General features: G+C 50.6%; 1 protein-coding gene across 10 annotated transcripts in view; it reads left to right on the top strand.

Moving 5' to 3' along the window:
* Positions 1-20,411, top strand: part of SLC39A11 (solute carrier family 39 member 11) — a 299,781-nt gene that overhangs the window by 191,833 nt on the left and 87,537 nt on the right. The window contains exon 7 of one of the 10 annotated variants that reach the window (XM_036223073.1): positions 12,430-13,051. The exons of the other annotated variants lie outside the window; for them this stretch is intronic. Coding sequence (XP_036078966.1) covers positions 12,430-12,632 — 203 coding nt within the window. The 3' untranslated portion in view covers positions 12,633-13,051. Of the gene's footprint in view, positions 1-12,429; positions 13,052-20,411 lie in introns of those variants that run through there. 10 annotated transcript variants of the gene reach the window in all.

Here is a 20,411-nt window from a genome sequence, read left to right as displayed (position 1 = left end):
CCCTTGAGGTTCACTTAGTTTTTCTCATCTATGAAATGGGGATGCTACCACCGAGATAATAGGGATATTATTTACTAAATAAACTACACTTAAGTTGATAATTAAATAAGGTGCTCTGTGTGTGTGTGTGCGTGTGTGTGTGTGTGTGTGTGTGTACAGATTTTAGTGCAGTGTTTGGGCCGTATGAGCATTTGAAATACGACAGTTGTTTTTAGCTTTAATAGGAGCGTAGGCCTCCTTTCCAGTTGTGACTTGAGTTCTTAAATGTCTCGATCCATTTTTCATTGTTCCGGAACTAGAGTTTGAGTAATCACGTTGCTGAGGGAGCATCTGCAGGTGATGGATTACCTGAGTCCTTGCAGAGTTCATGATGTCAACCTGTTACCCTATTACAGAGCAGCGGCGTGGCTGGACAGGGCTGGCTAGGGGCACGTATTTCTCCTCGAAGCACTTATAGATGTCACTGCATTATCTTCTGGCTTCACACCGTGGAAGCAAAGGCCACAGCCAAGCCGAGTCTGTTCCTCAGCGGGTAACTCAGTATTATTTCTATCCTGATCTTAGGAATTTCTATTATCTGATTATACAGGCTAGTTTACCAATATTTTTCTTCAGAATCTGTTTCTCTCTTACTTCCTCTTAGCCCTTCATCTTTGGGTGATGAGTAAATTCCTTTGGTCAGTTTTCTAGAGCTTGCCATTGAGTATGCCTTGAGATGAAGTCTTATGTGGGACCCCAATACACAAAGCTGACCACAGCGGATTAGCCCCGGTGGAAAGTCTAGTCGCACTTCCAATATCTTAAAGGCTCATAGAAGGACCAAGGGCTCTTGAAAACTTCTGCCTTCTACTTGTTGAAAGCTAATCATTAGAGAAGATGCTACTTTTGCTGTCTTTGAGGGTCATAACAGTAGCTGTCTTTCTGCCATTCGAGACTCCTTGTTTAACCAGTTGAAAAAGAATAAAGGTTTGTTCAGTGGATTTTTGAGTGACATAAGATAACTATTCTGGCTTGTTTGGGGATTCTCTTTCTCCCTGCAGAGCAAAAAAAAAAAGATCCGGATTTCGTAGCAATGGGCTCTGAGGACCCTTGAATGAGCTTTCCTCGGACGGACGTGCCCTCATACCCAGCTGCCACTGCCCTACTGTGTTCCCACGCGCTCAACTGGAATTGTCCCTAACTCGTTTTGACAGGTCAGGGAGAGTTAGGGTACACCCTCTTGATTGTTTATTGACTCCTGGGAGACCCTCTGACTGCAGACGAGAGGCCCTGACAAGAGACCCTCTTCTGGACCTTTGCCGTCTCCAAGTCCAAGTTCAGCCGAGTGTCTTTTTATTGTGAGTGCAAACGTATCTTTTGAAATGAGGACCGAGTGGCTCACAGGACTCTCAGCTGAGCCGTCTTCATGAGGAGTGTGTGGTGGTGGTCACCAGCTCAGTCGATGGGAGCAGCAGTCTTGCCTGGAGCAAGAGGCCCGAGGGGACATTTTTTTCGTGGTCTTGCCTTTATGAATTACGTTCTTATAATGCGTTCTAGGTACTTGAGTTAAAACCGTCATAAAAACAGACCAAGATTCCTGGCCTTGGGTAACTGGCATCAGAGCAGGGGGGGTGGACAAGGAACATAATAATAATAAGTGAAATACATGTTGTGTTAGAGGGTGTTGAGCACCAGGAAGAAGAAAAGGAGCAGAGGAGGGGAACGTGCTATAGAAAGGAACTGCGATTTTCAGTAGCTCGGTCAGGCTGGGTCTCACCGAGACCGCCTCGCATTCGAGTCAGCCGTGCTGATCTCTGGGGGAGCGTGTGTTCAGGCAGCGGGAGTGGCCAGGGCAAAGGCCCTGAGGCAGAAGCACCCAGCGGGGCATCCAGAAGTCAGAGGGCGACAGTGAAAGGTGGGGGCAGGGAGGTCAGCCCTGCCCCGGGCAGCACGCAGGTGCGTTGTAAGAATTTTTCATTTCTCCACCGTGGGAATTGAGCCACTCCAGGGTCTTAAGCAGAGAAGCATGCGATTCGACTTGTGCCGAATTCAGACTGGACTTAGGAGGGGTGAGGGAAGAGGCAGGGAGCCCCGTGAGGACGCCACTGCAGGAGTCCGGGTGGACACGGAGGTGGCTCGGACCGGGGTGGAGGTGCTGAGAAGGCCTCCGTTTCTGGTATCTGTTGAAGGAGGCGCCAGTGGGATTCGCTGGGGACTGGCTGCGGGGTATGTGCGGACGAGAGGAGCTGAAGGGCCAGGAGGTTTCAGGGCTGACCAGCTTGCAAAGATGGAGTCCCCATCAGCTAGGTGGGGAAGGCTGCAGGTGGGGCAGCTTTTAGTGGGCGTATCAGGAACTCAGTTTCGGACTCTGAGGTCTGGCTGTGGTCAGACACCCAAGTGGAGGCGCTGAGAGGCAGCTGGGTGGGTCAGTTTGGAGTTAGGGAGCAGAGTCTGCACTGGAGGCATAGCTTTGTGCATCAGGCGCGTGTAAATGTTATCAAAGCCCAGGGCGTGGACGAGGTCACCAAGAGTCTATGTACAGCTAGACGTGTCACCAGAGACCCCCCCCCACCCCCCTAACTCTGGTCTGAAAAGACGCTCTCTGACCTGCGGTTACACCTCGCAGCCTCACGCCCTTGGATGAGAACCGTTTCAAGAGCTCACCTGTCACCCGCTTACCTTTGAAAAGCTCTCTTCTCTAACATTCTCCTGTATAGTTTATTAAAAATTTAACAAGAGCACTGACATTCCCTGGGACTTTGGGTTTTAAGATAGACTTCACAGGGACTCAATGGATAATTGATCGTTTTTGAAGTTGTTTTTTTTTTTTTTTTTGTCTTTGCTGGTGCTGGGAATGACATTTCGAAAATTCCTTTTTTTTTAGCGTGGAAGTGAAAAGGAAAGCTTGTTAGCGAGAGTCCCGCCTGCTGGAGGTTTCTGGAGTGTGAGGGCACAGGCATGGGCACGTGCGCACGCCCAGGGCACTTGGGTTTGCAGTGGATTCACACGCGTGAGGACCGACGCGCGCCTGGTCTCCCGTGGCTCGCGGTCCTGGAGCGCGCGGTAGGAGCCGCGGCCTCTCCCAGAGCAGAAGGTCGCCCGCGCGGCGGCGTGCAGGCGGTTTCGGGCGTGCTCAGGCCTCGTGGAGACCGCCCGTCCACAGCGCTAGGGCAGGAAGGAACCCCCGCTTTCCAGAAGCGAACGTCCAGGCACGCAGGCAGTTTGCGCATTGCGGGAAGGCGTGGTGACCGCCCACGGGGGCCACACGTGGTGCCTGCAGACGCTCCCGACCGGGCTGCTGTCCCCTCACTCCACCCTCCTCCTGGGCGATGGGCTGGGGCACTCCGGTCCCTTGGAAAGTGCTGTCCTAAGGACGTGACACATTTTCTATGAAAGCAACCCAGACCGAGCACACTGTCTCTTAAAGTCCTTTCCTTGCGAGGCCATGTGGACGGAAGGGCTCTGAGCCTCCCAGGGACTCTGCGCCTGAGGAGGACGGGCTCCCTTGGGTGTCTGCGGGGAATCGCAGGTCAGCTCGCTGTCCCGTCACTACTTGGCTCTCTTCGTGAGTAGTTCATGGTCTCAACGGGGCACTCTACGTCGTTTCATTCATGAGAAGGTTAGATTTGGAGCTTAAAGGGATTCTAGAGGTGATCTCGTTCAAACCCTACTCTGTTTGAAAATTGAGGTGTCGGGGGCGGTGTGTGTGTTAAACTATCATTTCGGTGCCTTCCAACCCTGGTATTGGATGAGGCTGTGGGACATAATACAGATAGTACGTCATTAGTGTCATTTACTTAATGTCAGTCACGCTTTCCTCCCTGACACCTCACTGTATCTCGTGTCTGCTTCTCTGATGATAGTTAGCGCTCATTGAAGAATGGCAATTATTTAAATGTGTTTGTTTCCCCCGGTGTTGCAGAAATGTTGCAAAATTCAGACCAGTGAGAAACCAAGCAGCACTCGGAGAGTTGGAGAACTCAGGTTTATTGTGCCAGCAGTTCCAGAGGAGCTAGTGCTCTGAAGGTCTGGGCCCCGGGCTCAGTGGCAACTTTGCTTTTGTAGGGCTTAGTTGGCATGGGATGATTGGTTAATTTGTCCTTAGATGGTTACAGAGCGTGGGTGTCGCTGTGGGTTGCAGGCAGTTCCATTTGTTATTTAGACAGAACAAGCAAAAGGGTTAGTTAATTTTGAGGTCACCCTGCCCTACAGCCTGTATGGCAAGACTATCTACAGACCCAGAACAAAGAGCTGATTACAAGGTCAGTCTTTTGAGTAAAAATTCCTCTTCACTACCTGCAGCTTCTTGCGAGAGGCTCCATGCCATCTTCTTTTTTGGATCCATGGTATAATTGGTATTGAAGAGCAGCAGATATCTGAGCGCCTGCGGGGACTGGTGCCTGTTGTTACCTAACCTCCACGCGAGGGTGCGAGAGACCACCTGGGAGTCACACGTCTCGCCAGGTGGGCCGAGGGACGGCGCTGAGCTTCTGCGAGTCTCCATGGTACGGTGGGCTTGCTTTTGCGCCTGAAATGATTTACAAAGGTGCACGGAAGAAGAGGCGGGTGAGTCTCCCGCTGTTTATTTTTCTCTGATTAGAGTCAGGCATCCAGTCCACTTGGCTGGCGGTCGCCGTGACCGAGGGAGCGCGTGTGTCCACGACAGCACGGCAGCTGACTTTGACCATTTGTCTCGCCTTCCCTGATGGCCCCTGATAGGCCACGTTTCATTCTTTAAATGAAACGCTTGAAGTTTTCATCAGGAACGGTTTTGTTTCAGGGAACAGAATCATACAAATTTACACACTAAAATATTAAACAGCGGTCAGTTATTCCTGGGATTTATGGCTGATTTTATTTTCTCGTTTTTGTGAGATTTATAGCTCTGCTTTTCTGTAATGACTATTTATGACTCGTGCGAGTAGATAAAAGTATGTTTTTTTGGCAGGGAGATGTCTATAACCTAATCACCTCAACATCCCAACCCCAAACACACGCAAACAAGTGTAGAAGTTACAGTGCTTCCTTTATGCCTGAGATAACCTCATTGGGGTTGTTTTAGTTACAGGTTGGAGTGAGAATATAGGATCGTATTAGTTTGCTCTGGCTGCTGTAACAGCTTGTCACAAATTCAGTGGTTTAACATGACTCGGTTCATTCTCTATGGTTCTAGGAGCCAGCAGTCTGAAATCGTTTTCATCCAGCTAAAGTCACAGTATTGGCAGGGCCTAGGGGAGAGTCTGGTCCCTGCCTCTTCCAGCTTCTAGAGGCTGCTGGCCTTCCTGGCCTTGCAGCCACCTAATGCCAGTCTGCCTTCTCATAAAGATTCTTGTGGCTGCAGTTAGGGCTCACCCCATCCCCAGATAATCCAGGACGATCACACCTGCAAAGTCTCCTGTGTCCCGAAGGGCAGCATTTACAGGTCTGGGGGTTGTCGGTAGTGTGAGCCTGTGCGTGTGTGCACGGTACCGTACTGTGGTCTCCACATGTTGCAGGGGTGACTTTGGAGCGGTGGCACTTGGAATTTGCAAGGAGGAGCTAATAGCCAGAAAGAAGAACTCAGCGACTCTTCCTTGTCCTGGGACAAAGACCGAATAGGAAATTCTGTTATTGGGCCTGAACGTTTCCAGGGGAAACAGGGATGCAACAGCCTCCAATTCCCATTCCTCTGCTTCCAGAAGCTGGGAGAAAACGAGGCTCCGTTGAGGAGTAAGCCCAGCCCCGCTCAAAGCCACAAGTCACTGGCGGTAATAAAATACACTGGCAATACTAGAGGCCGCCAAGTACTTTCAGAGTCCCAGACATGGAGCGCTCCACGTAGTAGATGATTTAGATATTTGCGTCTTAGAAACTGAGGCCCGGAGCGGTTAGAGACCAAGCTCGAGGTCGCAGGAGCAGGCGGAGCAGGTGCGGTCCACCTCCACGTTGCCGCGGGTCCACTTCTTGCTGGCGTGGCTTGCTTCTTTTCGTCCAGCGGGCCACAGGTGCTTTCAGAGATGGCTGCAGGGACGTTCGGGAGCTGCTTCTCGCCTTTGGAAGCTCGTCACGTTCAGTGTCCACGAATACGGCACCACCCCGGCCTGTCAGTGTGATGATCACTCCGGAGGCAACGGGCTCTGTTCAGTGAGAAGATGCAGGTGGGGGGACCTCAGCCAGAGCCTCATCGCCACACGGGGCCCGCCACTGTGGGCTCCCTGCAGATAGCGCGGAAGGAGCAGCCCCCACACCCCCCACCCCCGTCACTGCCACCAAGGGAGGACGGTCCGGGACCCAAGCGGACCCTCGACCTTTAACCTCATCAAGGAAGGTGACGTGGAGAGATGGGACGAGCCCAGGATTTCGAGTCAGAAAGGCCAAGGCTTGGCTCCTGGAGCCACCAAATACTTTATTAGCCAAGAGTGGGGGTCTCGGGTTTCACAGCTGTAAAACAGAGGTGATATCTACCTCACGGTTCAGTATTAAGTGAGATGACAGTGATGGCAAGAAGCAGGGACGCTCACTGTGTTACCTGCTCCGAAGAGCATGTCACGATGCCCGGAACACAGTAGGAGCTAAAACACGGGCACCCCCTCCCCCGTGCCCCTCCCCCGCCTACTTTGTCTTCACTTCACTTTGCTCTTTCAAGACCATTCGGTCCTGGCCTCTGTGGCCTCGGCCATCTCGAGTGGGAACGTCTCAGCTCTTGACTTTTCGCCTCCAGCGGGTTACTTGTGAAGATGCTTTTCATTTCCTCCAGGAGTTTGGAAACACTGTAACATTCTCCTTTAATTATCTGTAGCTCAGCTGGAAGCCTGACGTTATAATTAGCTCAGGCTCCTGTCTGGGATGACATTTCGCTCAGCAGATCCCGTCCCTGGTACACGCTGCCGCAGACGCTGGTAGCACATGCCTGGATCACGCTGTTGGGCTTGAATGTGGTGATTTCACTCTCTGGGGCACGGATGCCCGGAGAGTGAAATCACCATTCTGGGTTCCCTGACTGATCACAAAAAAAAGCGGCACGCACCGCTGAGATTCGCCATTAACCTGCGGCTCAGGCCCCAGACACACAGGGGCCGTGTCCTGCTCGCTGGCCTTCCGATCGAGCAGCGTTCTAAGGCTTCACAAAGACTAGGGTTAGAATCAAGGCTCATTTCCACATCGACTAGATTATGTCATCCTCCAACCTATTATATAAATGAAAGAAAAACAAATTAAAGCAAGAGACCTCGAACAGGTTTTTGTATTAGGACTCAGAGTTTCTAGTAACTTCCTTTGGTCCTTGTGCTATGGCCAGGGACGTATTGGCTAGAACATGGTTTTAGTAGGGCCTTTTGGATCCAATACAGCAGCTCCTAGACGCATGGACAAGCACAGGCTTTAGGGTCAGAAAGCGGGGTAGGGCTTGGATCCTGGGGCCATTCATTAAACGCTCTACTATTTGCTTATCGGAATTAAATAAAATGCACAACTTAGATCCTCAGAGGTAAGCCACCGGTCACCTGCTGAATAGCCACATACAGCTCGTGGCTGCCACGTTGGACAGCGTAGCCACGGAAAATTCCATTATCGCAGAAACGTCTGTTCGGTGGCACAAATATGTCACCAATGAAATGCTTTAAGTATCAGAATTATCCAATAGTTTTTAGGTAAATTAAGGGTGGTACAGAGTGATTCCTGTGGCAACCTCCTTGTCCCTCCGGTTCTAACTGGTTTCTGACTCCTCAAGGCGGGGCGGGGGGCAGCAGGGGCTGGGGGGAGCCCGTGCAGGGGAACTCTGCGGCAGGCTCGGCACCCTGTCTGTCCCTGGGGGACAGAGGAGGCGATGGAACAAGCCGCTCCAGTGACGCGCTCGCCATCTTCTCCTCTGGGTCCTCCGTGTATGTTATGTGCCAACAGACCCGCCCCTGCCCCCTCCCCCAAGCAAGGCGCCATACTGGTCTGTCAGCTTAGCCTCTCTCCCACAGCAGCGTCTTCTGACTCGACTCAGATGGGGAAGAAAGCACATGAACTGTCCTGTGAAAACCACGGCGGAGTTTACTGTCAAATTCTTGCCGGGGACATTGCCCAGTTCATCACCCAGTGTTCCCGACTAAGATGAGGCACCGCCTGGAAAAGCCTGCCTCCCTGGTGGAAACAATATTCATAATTTATTGTATATACTTTTTTCCTCCCCTTGGCTACTGAGCACGGAGCACAACACTTGCTGTGGAAATAAGAACAAAACACATCCTTACAGTCTGGGCATCTGAATTCTCCTCTCGTTTTCACTTATTGCTTGCTGTGCGTCAATCCATTTCAAAAGAGGGAGGGTGGTTATTAATTAATTGCCGCAAGTGATTTCATTCCTTTATTGCTAGTCTTTTTTTTTTTTCTTTTCTCCTTTTGCTTCCTGGGCAGATTATGTTTCTAACCCAGATAGTAAGCCTGCAAAATGCTTTTCTCTGGTTCTAATGGAGACTGGAGAGCAGGTGAACAGTGAGGAAGTAATCTGTTTGTAGTGTTCAATCAGCTAGTCAACCGATGCTTTCTGGAGACTGTGTGTGTGGAGTGTCGAGATTACCCCTGTCCAAAACAAACATAGTACAAGCTGCCTACGTAATGATTAACTCTCTACTAGGTATGTTTTAAAAAAAAAAGTGAAAAGCATGCAAAATTAACTTTTTAAATGTATTTTATTTAACCTAAAATAGCCAAATTGTATTATTTAAACACAGAATCAATATTAAAAAAAAAAACTGAGATATTTTACATTTCTGCTGCATCTCAGTTTGGATGCTAAATTTTCAACGGTTCAGGTGAAATATGCTCCTACGAAAACAAAAGAAAATTGGGTATAATTTACTATTCGGTTTTCAAATTTAAACTGAAATGAATTAAAGTTGAATAAAATCACTCATTTCTCAGTCAGGCTGGCCAAATTCCAAGTGCTTCATAGCCACTAGTCAGATGCTCCAAGAGATACAATAAAGAACAAGAGATAGCCCTCGCCTTTAAAGAGCTTCCAGCCCGACAGAAGACGTGACGTTTACCCACCGACGTGTTATAATGCCGTGCAGCATGAATCAGTCGTCACGGGAGCACAAAATAGCATGTGCAGGCTGTCAGAGCAAGGGCGTGATCTTTCTTTTGGCTTGGTGCAGTTGAAAAGTCATATTTACTGCTTTAAGAGATGTGATCGTTCCTAAACTCTCTTAAAGGTTCACAAACCCCAAACAAGCAGCGTCTGGCCTCAGCGTGCCCCATACCTCTTGCTAAGCAGTCCCAAGCCTGGCACAAGTGTCAACCATCTGCAGAACCTTTTGTAGGTCATGCCAAGTAGTCCTGGCCAGGGCACAGGCGGTGGTGGCTGACCTTACTCCGCACCAGAGCCCCTCCCAAGAGGCCCCAGAACCAACACACCCAATGACCAGCTTCAAACCAAACCAGAGCAGCACCCAACCACTTCCACAAAGGACACACCCAAAGGGCAGACTGGGCAGGCACCAGAGCCCCACTAAAGTGAATCCTGCTCCATAGGGTCCACCGCTGCACAATAGCTCCCCAACCGTAGTCATGGCCAGTCCTCACAACCAATTAGTAACAATTCCTCCCATTGATGTGCCAACAGCAATCAAGGCTCAACCACAACGGGAGGGCACACACCACCCATCCAAGGGACACAGCTGGAGCACCCAGCTGTGTGACCAGAGAGACTGCGCCACTGGGCCCCACAGGACACCTCCTACGCAAGGTCGTTCTACCAAGACCGGAAGACATAGCAGCTCTACCTAATACATAGAAACAAACACGGGGGAGCAGCCAAAATGAGGAGACAAACATGTCCCACGTGAAAGAACAGAACAAAGCTCCAAAGTTCTGTTGTGAAGAACTGAACAAACTGGAGACAGGCAATCTACCAGATGCAGAGTGCAAAACACTGGTTATAAAGATGCTCAATGATCTCAGTGAGAATTTCGACAAAGAGATAGAAAACGTAAAAAAGAACCAGTCAGAAATGAAGAATACGAGAACCGAAATGAATGCATTCAGAGGAATCGACAGTATGTTAGTTGAAGCAGAAGAGCAAGTCAGCGATTTGGAAGATCAGGTAGCAGAAAACACCCAGTCAGAGCAGCAAAACGAAAAAAGAATCCAGAAAAAGGGGAACGGTACAAGGGTGTCTCGGACAACCTCAGTCATTTCATCGTTTGCATCATGGAGGTACCAGAAGAAGAAGAGAATAGACAAAGGATTGAAAACCTGTTTGAAGAAATAATGACAGAAAACTTTCCCAACCTGGAGAAGGAAGTAGACATACAAGCCTAGGAAGCGCAGAGTCCCCAAAAAAGATGAATGCAAATAGGCCCACACCAAGACACATCATAATTAAAACGCCAAAGGTTAAAGACAAAGAGGGAATCCTAAAAGCAGCAAGGGAATAACAGTTTGTTACCTACAAGGGATCTTTCACAGGCCTGTCAGCTGAGTTCTCAAGAGAAACTTTGCAGGTCGGAAGGGATTGGCACGGAACATTTAAAGCGATAAAAAGCAAGGACCCGCAACCGAGATGACCCAGCAAAGGGATCATTTAGATTCAAAGGACAGATAAGGAGCGTCCTAGACAACAAAGAGCTGAAGGAATTCATCACCACCAAACCAGTATTATAAGAAATAGTAAAGGGGCTTCTTCAAGAAGAAGAAAAGGAACACCAAAAATATGGATAATAAAATGGCAATAACTGCGTATCTAGCAATAATCACTTTAAACGTAAATGGATTACATCCTCCAATCAAAAGACATCGGGTGGCTGAATGGATAAGAAAACAAGATCCTTACTTATGATGCCTCACTTCAGATCAAAAGATACACACAGACTGGAAGTAAAGGAGTGGAAAAAGATATTTCATGAAAATAGGAATGGAAAAAAAAAAAAAAAGCCAGGGTAGCAATACTTATCACCAGACAAAATATTTTAAAATGAAGATTATATCAAGAGACAAAGAAGGACCCAGTAATTCTACCTCTGGGTATTCAAAGAGACCCAAAACATTAATCTGAATAGACATATGCATGCGTGTGTTCATTGCAGCTTTATCTTACAAGAGCCAAGATACGGAAGCAACCTAAGTGTCCATCAATAGATGAATAGATAAAGAAGTACATACGTAAATGGAATATTACTCAGCCATGAAAAAGGACGAGGTCTCGCCATCTGCAACAACATGGGTGGACCTAGAGGTTATTATGCTAAGTGAAATAAATCAGACAGAGAAAGACAAATACCACATGATTTCACTTATATGTGGAATCTTAAAAAACAACAACAAAAAAACCCAAAATAAATGAACAAACAAAACGGAAGCAAACTCATATGGAGAGCATTCTGACAGATGTGAAGGGGTTGGGGGGATGGGTGAGAGGGGGCGGGGCGTGAGAGGTCAAGGTCGGTAGCTGCAGAACAGCCCCGGGGAGGCAGAGTCCAGCACGGGGAGTATAATCAGGGATGTTTCCGTCACTCCGGCGTCACGCGGTGATCACTTTGTGGGTTGTATAAATGTCTAATGACCATATTGTACACCTGAAGCTAATGGAATATTGTATGTCAACTGTAATTGAAAAATAAAAAATTATTAAAAAAAAAAAAAACACCATGAAAACAAAAAGAGTCACAGCTGAACCCAGGCTTGTCGGGACTGGTTGCCAGCGTTTCCATGGCAGCAGGGAGGCCCTGCCCAGGGGCAGGCAGGAAGGGTCAAGGCCGCCGGCTAGAGACCAGACTCTTTTCTTCCTTCCCGTGAGGCAGCGAGACAGCCGGAGGGCAGTGCGGAGTCGCAGCATTGGGCCACCTCCGCGTGTGCGGCGCGGGTCGGTCTGTGTCAGGAGTTGACTTTTCTGCCAGAATTTTGTCCGTGCTGCTCCGTCCAGCCAGGCGGCTCCATCTTAGGCCAGGGCTGCAAAGAGAAATACCTACAGGCGCGTCCTGCCACCTGGAGAAGCCACACGCAGGGCAGTTCCTGCTGCGGCCGGGCCGGGCCGGCAGCTGCCATCTCACGCATCAAAGACATCGTTAGGTCCCTACGTGGAAATCCCGGAGTCCCGCGTGATCCACGCTGGCTTTACGATGACCTTTGCCAGCGGCATAGTTTACCCAGAAACCATCTCCTGTGCCACCGAGTCTCCCCTGCTGAGGTGGCCTCGCTTGTTCAGAAGCCGTAGCAGATCACGAGTTTAATCAGTCGATAACATTTGAGATGCATCCTTTATAATAGCCCCCGGCTCATTCATATTCATACATGCTAATTTTAGCGCACGTTAATTATGTATTGAATACATCCCTGTTTATTCTGTTTTGTCTCTATTCCCTTGATAGCTGTTATGGTGCGGAGTCGAAAATAATTAAAATGTTACTTGTGTTCTGCAAATAACAATTAACCAAGGCTGAATTCTGAAATCAAAATTCCATCTTCTTTCCCTTTCTCTGATTAAAGACAGTGAGCAAGATGACACTTCAATGTACTTCTGGGTCTTTTCCGCACTCTGTTGGTTCGTCTCACTTTTCGGGGTGATGACCGCCAGCCGAGCTGCCCACTTAGCACGGACGTGCCATGACTTGACTTCCACGACTTCCATTGCTTTTGCTTCCCATCGTGTTGGCATGGAGATCCATTCAGAGGTGATGCACTCGGCATGAAGGTCGGGGAGAGGAAACACACAGGTTGCTCTCCACAGAATACTCAAGGGGCTGGAAGTTCTGCCAAGTCCAGCCCGTGGAAGCCCCTGGGGGCTCATGAAGGACCCGCGCTTCCTCCAACGCCTAGATTTCCAAGCTGCTTCACACCACCAGTTACTTCTGCAGTGGTGCAGCCGTTGGGGGAACTGATGACCCCGTGGTCTGTGTCGTTTGACTGTTACTTGCCTGAAGGGGCAGCACCCCATCCCCTTGGGGTCTGGTCCTCATGGCCGGTGGTTCTGCCTGCTCCTGCCTTGGGTGGTGGGTGTTGGGAGCATGCGTTTGGTCCCTTTTCCATTTGCCTTGGATCTCGTGCCAGAGCTTGTCACGCACCAACGTCCTACAGAGTACTGGAGCAGAGCATTTCCTTCTGCCCCCGCCCCCCCCCCCCCCGAGCTCCTCCTCCCACTTTTATCTCTGCTAAGCCTGGGAGCGCCCTGACGTGGTGGATCTTTAGGCTGCACTCTCAGGCTTGCGGACTGTTGATCTCTCAGCTGCAGCAAAGTGGCTATTGCAGATGGCACTCCAATGAAAGCGAGCGAACCGATGCCCTTCGATTCGAGGGACAAGGAACAGGAGCGGGGTCTCACCAGGTCCTCCCTGTTGATGGACTACGGACCAAAAAAAAAAAAAAATGGCAAGAAAATAACTCAGAGTTCGTGAAGACAGCGAGGTTTGGAAATTGCCTTTGAATTCTAGCGCTCTGGCCACATTCCCCATACTCATGGATAAGGGCGGGTCGGGAGTCAGAATCCGTAGTTTTTATCCGAGTTTGACAAAAACTTGACGGCGTGATTGCGTGTGCGACAGTTTCTTCCCGTGGCGGTTTCCAGCGTCGGGAAGGCAGGTCGGTCATCCCGGCCCCACCTCCTCGCTTCACAGGTGACGCGAGCCCACCTGCGGCTGTGGGCAGCGGCCTGCTTGAGAATTAAAGGCGGGGGGCGGGGGGGGCGGCGGCCGTCCTGCCGACTGGACCCGCAGAGAAACGCGTCCGGAGCTGCCGAGCCGTCCCTGCGCTCAGCTCTCTCTGGCTCCGATTCAAGCTCAGAGCTGTCACTTCCAGAGACCTGGTCCGTTCGCTCCTCCTCTGGGTCGTGTGTGTCTGTCTTCCTGGCACAGAGATGCGCGGGAAGAGGTGGGGTCATGCTGATGGAAGGGGGAAAAATCCCGTTTTGGGGTTGCAGACTCTTCTTAAATGTCCACACAGGCATGTTCTCTCATCCTCTTTTGATCAGATACTTTTCTCCGGCAAAGCCACCCGTCAATAGTCACAGTGGCATCTTAGCTCTCCTTCCCGTGCCCTGTTTTGAAGGGTTGGCCTCCCCTTCACGCTAGAGCCGCATAGGGCTTTTCCGTCGGGAGTGGGGCTTGTGGGAGAAGCCGGCTGATGACCTGAGTCGCCAGCCCTACAGAAGACAGAGGAACGAGCCAAGGCGGGGAGCGTGGAGAGCTGGAAATCCAGGCACAGAGACTCGTGGGGAGAGGGGTGCGTTTGGGGTGTGGTGAGGATCTTGGGGCTGCGCACCTTTTCCTGGTCCTTGGGCTCTGCCCTGCGAGGGGCCCGTGGCTCTACCCTGACTCGTGGGGCCCTCGAGGACTCCGGGTAAGCTGGCTAGGTTTTACCTCCCGGTAATTCTGAAGAGCGCCCTGTTGCTTAGAGACGGGAGATGGTGCCTGGAGTGAAGATAAGGTTGTCATGGAAACCAAGCCACATACTCCCTTGTTTTTCTTGGGGTTGCTGGACAGAAGAGTAAGGGATTTTGTTCTGACAGCTCAAAGAAAAGTCTCTTCTTTTCTGCCTGTGTTTTAAGCAAATTAGTGCATCATCCAAGACACAGCCGAGGTAGTGCCCGAGCCGACAGAAGTGTCGAGTTTTGTGTCAGTGAGCGCTTGCCGATGCAGAGTTAGGCAGCCATTTCGATCCCGATTTTATTTTATTTTTTCAGTTATGTGGACGCCAGGACCCACTCTTATGCAACTTAGCTTTATGGAATTCTGCGCTTTCGTTTATTATCCCGACTTTGCTGCTCTCGTGGCATCGCGAGGCTCTTTTCGGAGATGCACAGCGACGGCACCCCCTTCTCTGTTCTCCATCACCGATTATTTGCAGGGTTCGGATGGCGGTGATCAGTACACCGAGATATCCTTCTGTTAGCTCTGGGCTTTGTGATTCAGGAAAAAAGCTTTTACATGGTCATCATCCTCAAGGGATTCTGTGCCGAAGCCACAAAATGGCACGTCTTCTCTATACTATTGGTCGCGGTCTGAAGCATGGGAGGGGCCCAGGCCAGGAGGGGCACCCCAAACGCCCCCTTCTCCCCACCGCCAGTAAAGGGTTTTTTTTCTTTATCATCGGTAACAATTGTAGCCCCTGATGTTAGAAGCGTGCTGAGAGCTTGGAGTCGTGTGTGCGTGCATGTGCGCGTGTGGATGCATGCGTGTGTGCGTGCAAGTGCGTGCAGAGGGCAGTTTCTCCTACACCTATGTCTCCTAACAGGAAACGGGCCCACCTTCGTCATGGGTCTCCGTACGGCCTGTCACCCAACTACCCCATCTGTCATCCTCCCTCTTAACTAGAGCCGATGGGAGGCACGGGAGCTATTTATTCTCTGGCTTCAGAATACCTGTGGTTAACTGACGGTGGTGTGTCTGGGCCGTGCCGTCTCACCTGCCCTCACCTGGAGCCCCCCACCGTTAGCACGCACGGAGGCCCAACGGGGATGAGCTCGGGGGTCGGAGTTCCAGGCGGCACGGCATGGGGGGCCAGGAGGTGCTGTGCTCCCCATAGACCTGACAGCGAGTCCTCGTCTCTGGGCTCCTGTTCAGAGCTGGCCACGGTCTAGTTTTGTTCCCTTGGGCCGATTTTTTTTTGACTCGGCTACGATTTCCCGTCTGCAAAATGGAAATGATAACTTGTGCCGCTCGCATTCCGAAATGGTCCGAACGGCCCCCCTGGCGGCCGGCAAGGCCCAAAGCATGGTCGGCACACGCGTGACTTGTTCACACAGTTGCCGTGCACGGTCACAGGCTGGCCTTTCTGTTCCCAGACTCTCGAAACCTCTGCAGACACCGGCCCCCCTGTTTCTCGTCCTTACAGTTGGTTTTGTCCCACTCGAAATGGGGAAGAGCCTTGTATGGCCCCCGGTGACCAGACAACATGCAGAGCGGAGAGGGGACCCCCTAGGGCCATGTGGTCCCTGTCCTTCTGTATTAATTCTCTGGGGCTTCTGAACAAAATGTCACAAACTGGGCAGCTTAAAGAGCAGAAATGTATGGCCTCGCGGTGTCTGGAGGCCGGAAGGCCAAGATCAAGGTGTCGGCAGGGTGGCTTCCCTCTGAGCCTGCGAGGGGGAGTGCGTCCCAGGCCCCTCTCCTTGGCTCGTAGATGGCTGTCCTGGCCCTGTGTCCTCACATCGCCTTCCCTCTGTGCCCGTCTGTTTTATAAGGCCACCAGTCACATTGGACTAGGGACCCGCCCCTCCACCCCCCGCCCGTGTAGCCTCATCTTCACTAAGTACATCTGCAGCAACCCTATGTCCAAATAAGCCCACATTCTGAGGCTCCGGGGTTAAGGCTCCGACACAGGGATGTGGGGGGAGGGTACAGTTCAGCCCATAACATCCTCCTTTCAGGGAGAACAGACAATGGGTATGTGTACCCTGCCTTTTAAAAGCTTGTAATACAAATACAAGCCAAATATAATCTAAATAATCACTCAGATGAGTATATTGACGTCATGACAATCTGTAGGTGACATGAAGCTGTGAGGGACAGGTAATTTATAGGAACAGGTCATTTGTGTGACGATTAAGTCATTAAACCGAAAGGTATCAACATGCTGGAATTCTCATGGGCTCTAATGAGATGAAAATGAGCAGAAACAGGGACCTAAGTAGCGTCCCAAAATTAGGTCTCTTCAAGCAAGTGATAAAAGCATATTCAGGAGCAAGAAAATGAATCCAAGTTTTAGATCAGTAAGAAACATAATTATTCAATCATTCGTTGATTGAAATATTTGCTGCTCACCACCTCCCTGAGAGGCACGAAGTCAGCCCGGGAATCTGAGTCAGCCTCGGGACCTGGTTCCTCCCAGGGCTCCTCCATCTGTGCGGGTCCCTTGTCCACTCTGGGAGGTGCGCACCCTGCCCCAGGTCCCAGAGAGAGAGCCCCACATCCTTGGCCTCGCAGATGAGAACCCGCGGTGCACCTGGCTAGAAACTAGAAGAGGAGAATGCTGGCTAAGATGACTGGTCCTTTTAGGGTGGACAAAGAGGATACGGTACCAACGACTTGATGTCTCAGAAGGACCGCCTTGTTCTTGGGTTCGTAGGACAGAATAAAGAAGAACCTTTTCACAGTTAGAACTGACTGAAACTGAATTACTCTGGTGTGTCCTGGGAGGTAAAGCGTCGTCATAACCAACATAACCAATATCTGTTGAGCGCTTACTATGTGCCAGCCTGCTCTTAGCCCTTCCCACGGAGAGAGACCCCAAGATCTGCCATAGTTGGCCATTCCTACACCTTGATAGAATACGACTGGCTCTTAAGAATGCTCGAAGTCGGAAAACACTCGCGATCCAGCTAATTACTTCCTTGCCCAGACCAGAGTTGGGAAGGAGCCAGTCACTTGGTTGTTAGTGGATTAGCAGTAAATGTTTCTTTTGGAAAAAGGGCTCTGTACTCCGTATCTCTCCCCTGAAGCTCGGGCTGGGCCGTGGCCTGTGAAATCTAATCTCTGCCACCAGGAAAGGATTATTTATTTAAACGCTTCCCTAAAATCCATTAGGCATTCTGGAGCGTTAGTCGGGGATGATGGATTTTATAGCGATGCTGTTAACTCTCGGGGTTTGTCAAATCTCACATGCGGCCCCGTCTCCACGGGCAGCCGCGGAGCGGAAGAGCTTAGGCGCCCCGCCCCCAGCCGTAATTGACAGAGCGTCTGCAGATCTGGACGTCCTCCTCCTCCGCCTGGAACATGTGCTCCGACCCCCATTGCTTTCCTTAATAGGCTGGTTTTGCTCTCGTAGATAATTTGCGAATGCTCTTCAAGCAAGTGTGCTGCCGCTTTCCAAATGTTTTACTTCTAATTAAGAAAGGGAATTGGATGTACTCTTGCCTGGCTGATTTTTTTTTTTTTCCTTTTTTCTTCCCTCTCTGCCACAGGGGACTGGGTTGGGAAGGAAAAGCAAAAGAAATAGCTGAGAAATGTTTTTAAAAAACAACTCTCTGTTGCTATCGATGATCAGAGCTATGTCCGGGAGTTCACTCCTATTAGAGGCTCAGAGATCCCCGAGTTCGAGTCCAGTCTGAGGAGGACAGTCCTGGAAATATAACTGCCCTCTGAAACTGCGCAACCACCGTTAAGAGCTTCTCTCGGCCCACAGAACTGTGGGCAGTCGGCCTCTCGTTGAGTACGGCGGTCTCCGCTCCACCACCAGCTCCTGTTCTGATCGGCCTCAGAAACCCATAGTGGGTCAGGAATGAGTGGTCCCTCTTCTGCTTGTCATTTTTTTTTTTAATCCCCTACCCTGCTCATCTTGCTGATTCTTTAGGATTGAAGGAAGAGAGAAAGAAGGTGTCGATGGGGGGCTGTGTTTGGGAGACAGGTACCCAAAAGCCCTCCCTAAGGGTACAGTTCTGTTTGAGTGTACGGTCCTCAAAGCAGATTCTCAAGCGTGGACCCTTTGTGTCCCGGGGTCTTCATTTGGAGGGCTCTTCTGAGCCTCCTCATGTCATTATCCACTGGTGTGGGCAGGTCGCCCTGTGACGACCATCTGCCAGTCCTCTCTGCCCTCCGATGGTCCTCTCCACACAGATGCCAGCGGAGTCATTTGCCCTTGAAAGCAGACCACGCAGAGGGGGACCTTTCTAGATTGCCTGTGTCCAGTCAGCTCCGCCCTGTGCCCTGGGGAAGTTCCCGCTACTCCTGGGGTCGCCCCCCTCTCCTCAGCTGGCCACTGGAGTTGTCCCAGCTACCTTCTCCCCTGGGGACTCATCCAAGAGATGTCCAGAGAGCAGGGAACCATGCCAAGCTCTGCAGGCTTATCTCTGGGAGTGACCCCTCTCTCAGCCCGAGCGGGGAGAAAGTTCCTTCATCCTCAAGGCACACTCTGGGAACTCTCTGAGGGGGTCCTCGGTATGGTCGTCCTCCTTGCTCACCCCATGGGACCAATGGGCAGCTGCACCATTTGGTGGGCGACTGCCCTGCACAAGGACCTGCAGAGAGTGTCGGGCACCCTCGTGCAGGCCCGTGCTGTCCAGTGAGACACTTTCCAAAGCTGAGATGGTTCAGTACTTGCAGCGTCCCATAGGGAAGCCGTGCGCCACCGTGTTCAATGTGCAGTCTTGCTTGATTCTAATTAATTTAAAGTTAAATGGCCACGCACGGCCGCTGTGTCAGACAGCGCGGTTTTAGGACGCGCGGCTAACACCTGCTGTTTTTCTCAGCAACAGTTTCGAGACCAGTTTCATTATATGTCTTGGTCCGTGTTTTAAAGAAAGTCATTCTCAAAGCCTCCCTACCACCCCTCCCCGACTGTGAATAAGCAGCACCGTCCGTTACACATTTCAAATTGGGTCCCCTAAGCCACGCTCTCAGAGAAACCGACTTCGGTCGACGGGATGTAGATGCCCTTCCACGCAGCCTTGACCGGAGGCATTTTACTCCTTCTCGAGTCACGTTTGACATCTTAGCTCTGGCGTATCTTTTGGCCGCCCGCTAAGCAGACGCTCATCGCTTTCCTGGCAGAGGCGCGCCCCACAGCCGTAATGGGCTTTCGGCTGGGCCCTCGGCTTCCGCATTCCCCCCCAGGAACGCTCGGAAGAGTGGGTGCTGCCAAGAGCCGCACGGGACTCTGGCGTCATCCACGATCACGGAGGAGGCGGAACTAGTTCCAGAGGGGGATGCTTCAGTGCGGCTGAACTTACGTCAGGTCCAGCATGGTGCAGAATCATGCAGCTTTACCGGGTTAACCTGGTACAGTCTGCCGCAGCAGAAAATTAAGATTATGATTCTGAATGTGTAATAGTTCTGCTTGTTTTATTAAGAGGAAAGGGATGTCTTATTAGACTAAGGAAATCTAGTTTTTAGAGGGCTTCAAAATGAATTTAGTTTTATTACTTCGATGTATAAATTAAGGTCCCGCAATGGACCAGAAAAGAATTAAATGTCAGGATTCTTTGGTTGCAAGCAACAGAGGTCAGCTCTGGCCAAATTAATCATAGCAAAGAGTTTGTCAGAAGTATAAGAAGTCACTCAGAGAACCAAATGGATAATGGATTATCCAGGCCTTGGGAGACCAATAGCAAGGCACCCCAAAATCTGCCATGTGAGCTAATGGACAGTCTCTTCAAAGAGCTGGCCAAAGAATGATCCAAGAACAGCCATTTTTTCTGTCCTTGTATCATTCAGCTCAAAGTTCAGTTCTGGAAGAGAAAAATCTGATTGGCTTAGTCTGGTGGGAACTTCTCAAAGAAGAGCCTAGTGCTCCTGTCTGCAAAAAAAAAAAAATGGAGTTAGGGATGCTGAATTCTCATCTCCTCCCCTCTCGGGCAAACACAGTGTCTCTTTCAATAGTATTTTCGTACACGGGAAGAAACTAGAGAAGCAGGCTTTGTGTTTATCATTGCATTTTTCATCTGCGTATCATAGAACAGTAAAGTTCATCATATAAAGGGGACTTTGGCAATGAGTTTAGCCTAATACGCTCTCTGTACGGATCGAGCAACTGGGCGACGT

This window comes from Rousettus aegyptiacus, unplaced genomic scaffold (genome assembly GCF_014176215.1).
Source record: "Rousettus aegyptiacus isolate mRouAeg1 unplaced genomic scaffold, mRouAeg1.p scaffold_m13_p_6, whole genome shotgun sequence".
Taxonomy (NCBI): Eukaryota; Metazoa; Chordata; class Mammalia; order Chiroptera; family Pteropodidae; genus Rousettus; species Rousettus aegyptiacus.
The sequence above is the reverse complement of the archived record's forward strand: the minus strand, read 5'-3'. Positions and strand labels throughout refer to the sequence as shown.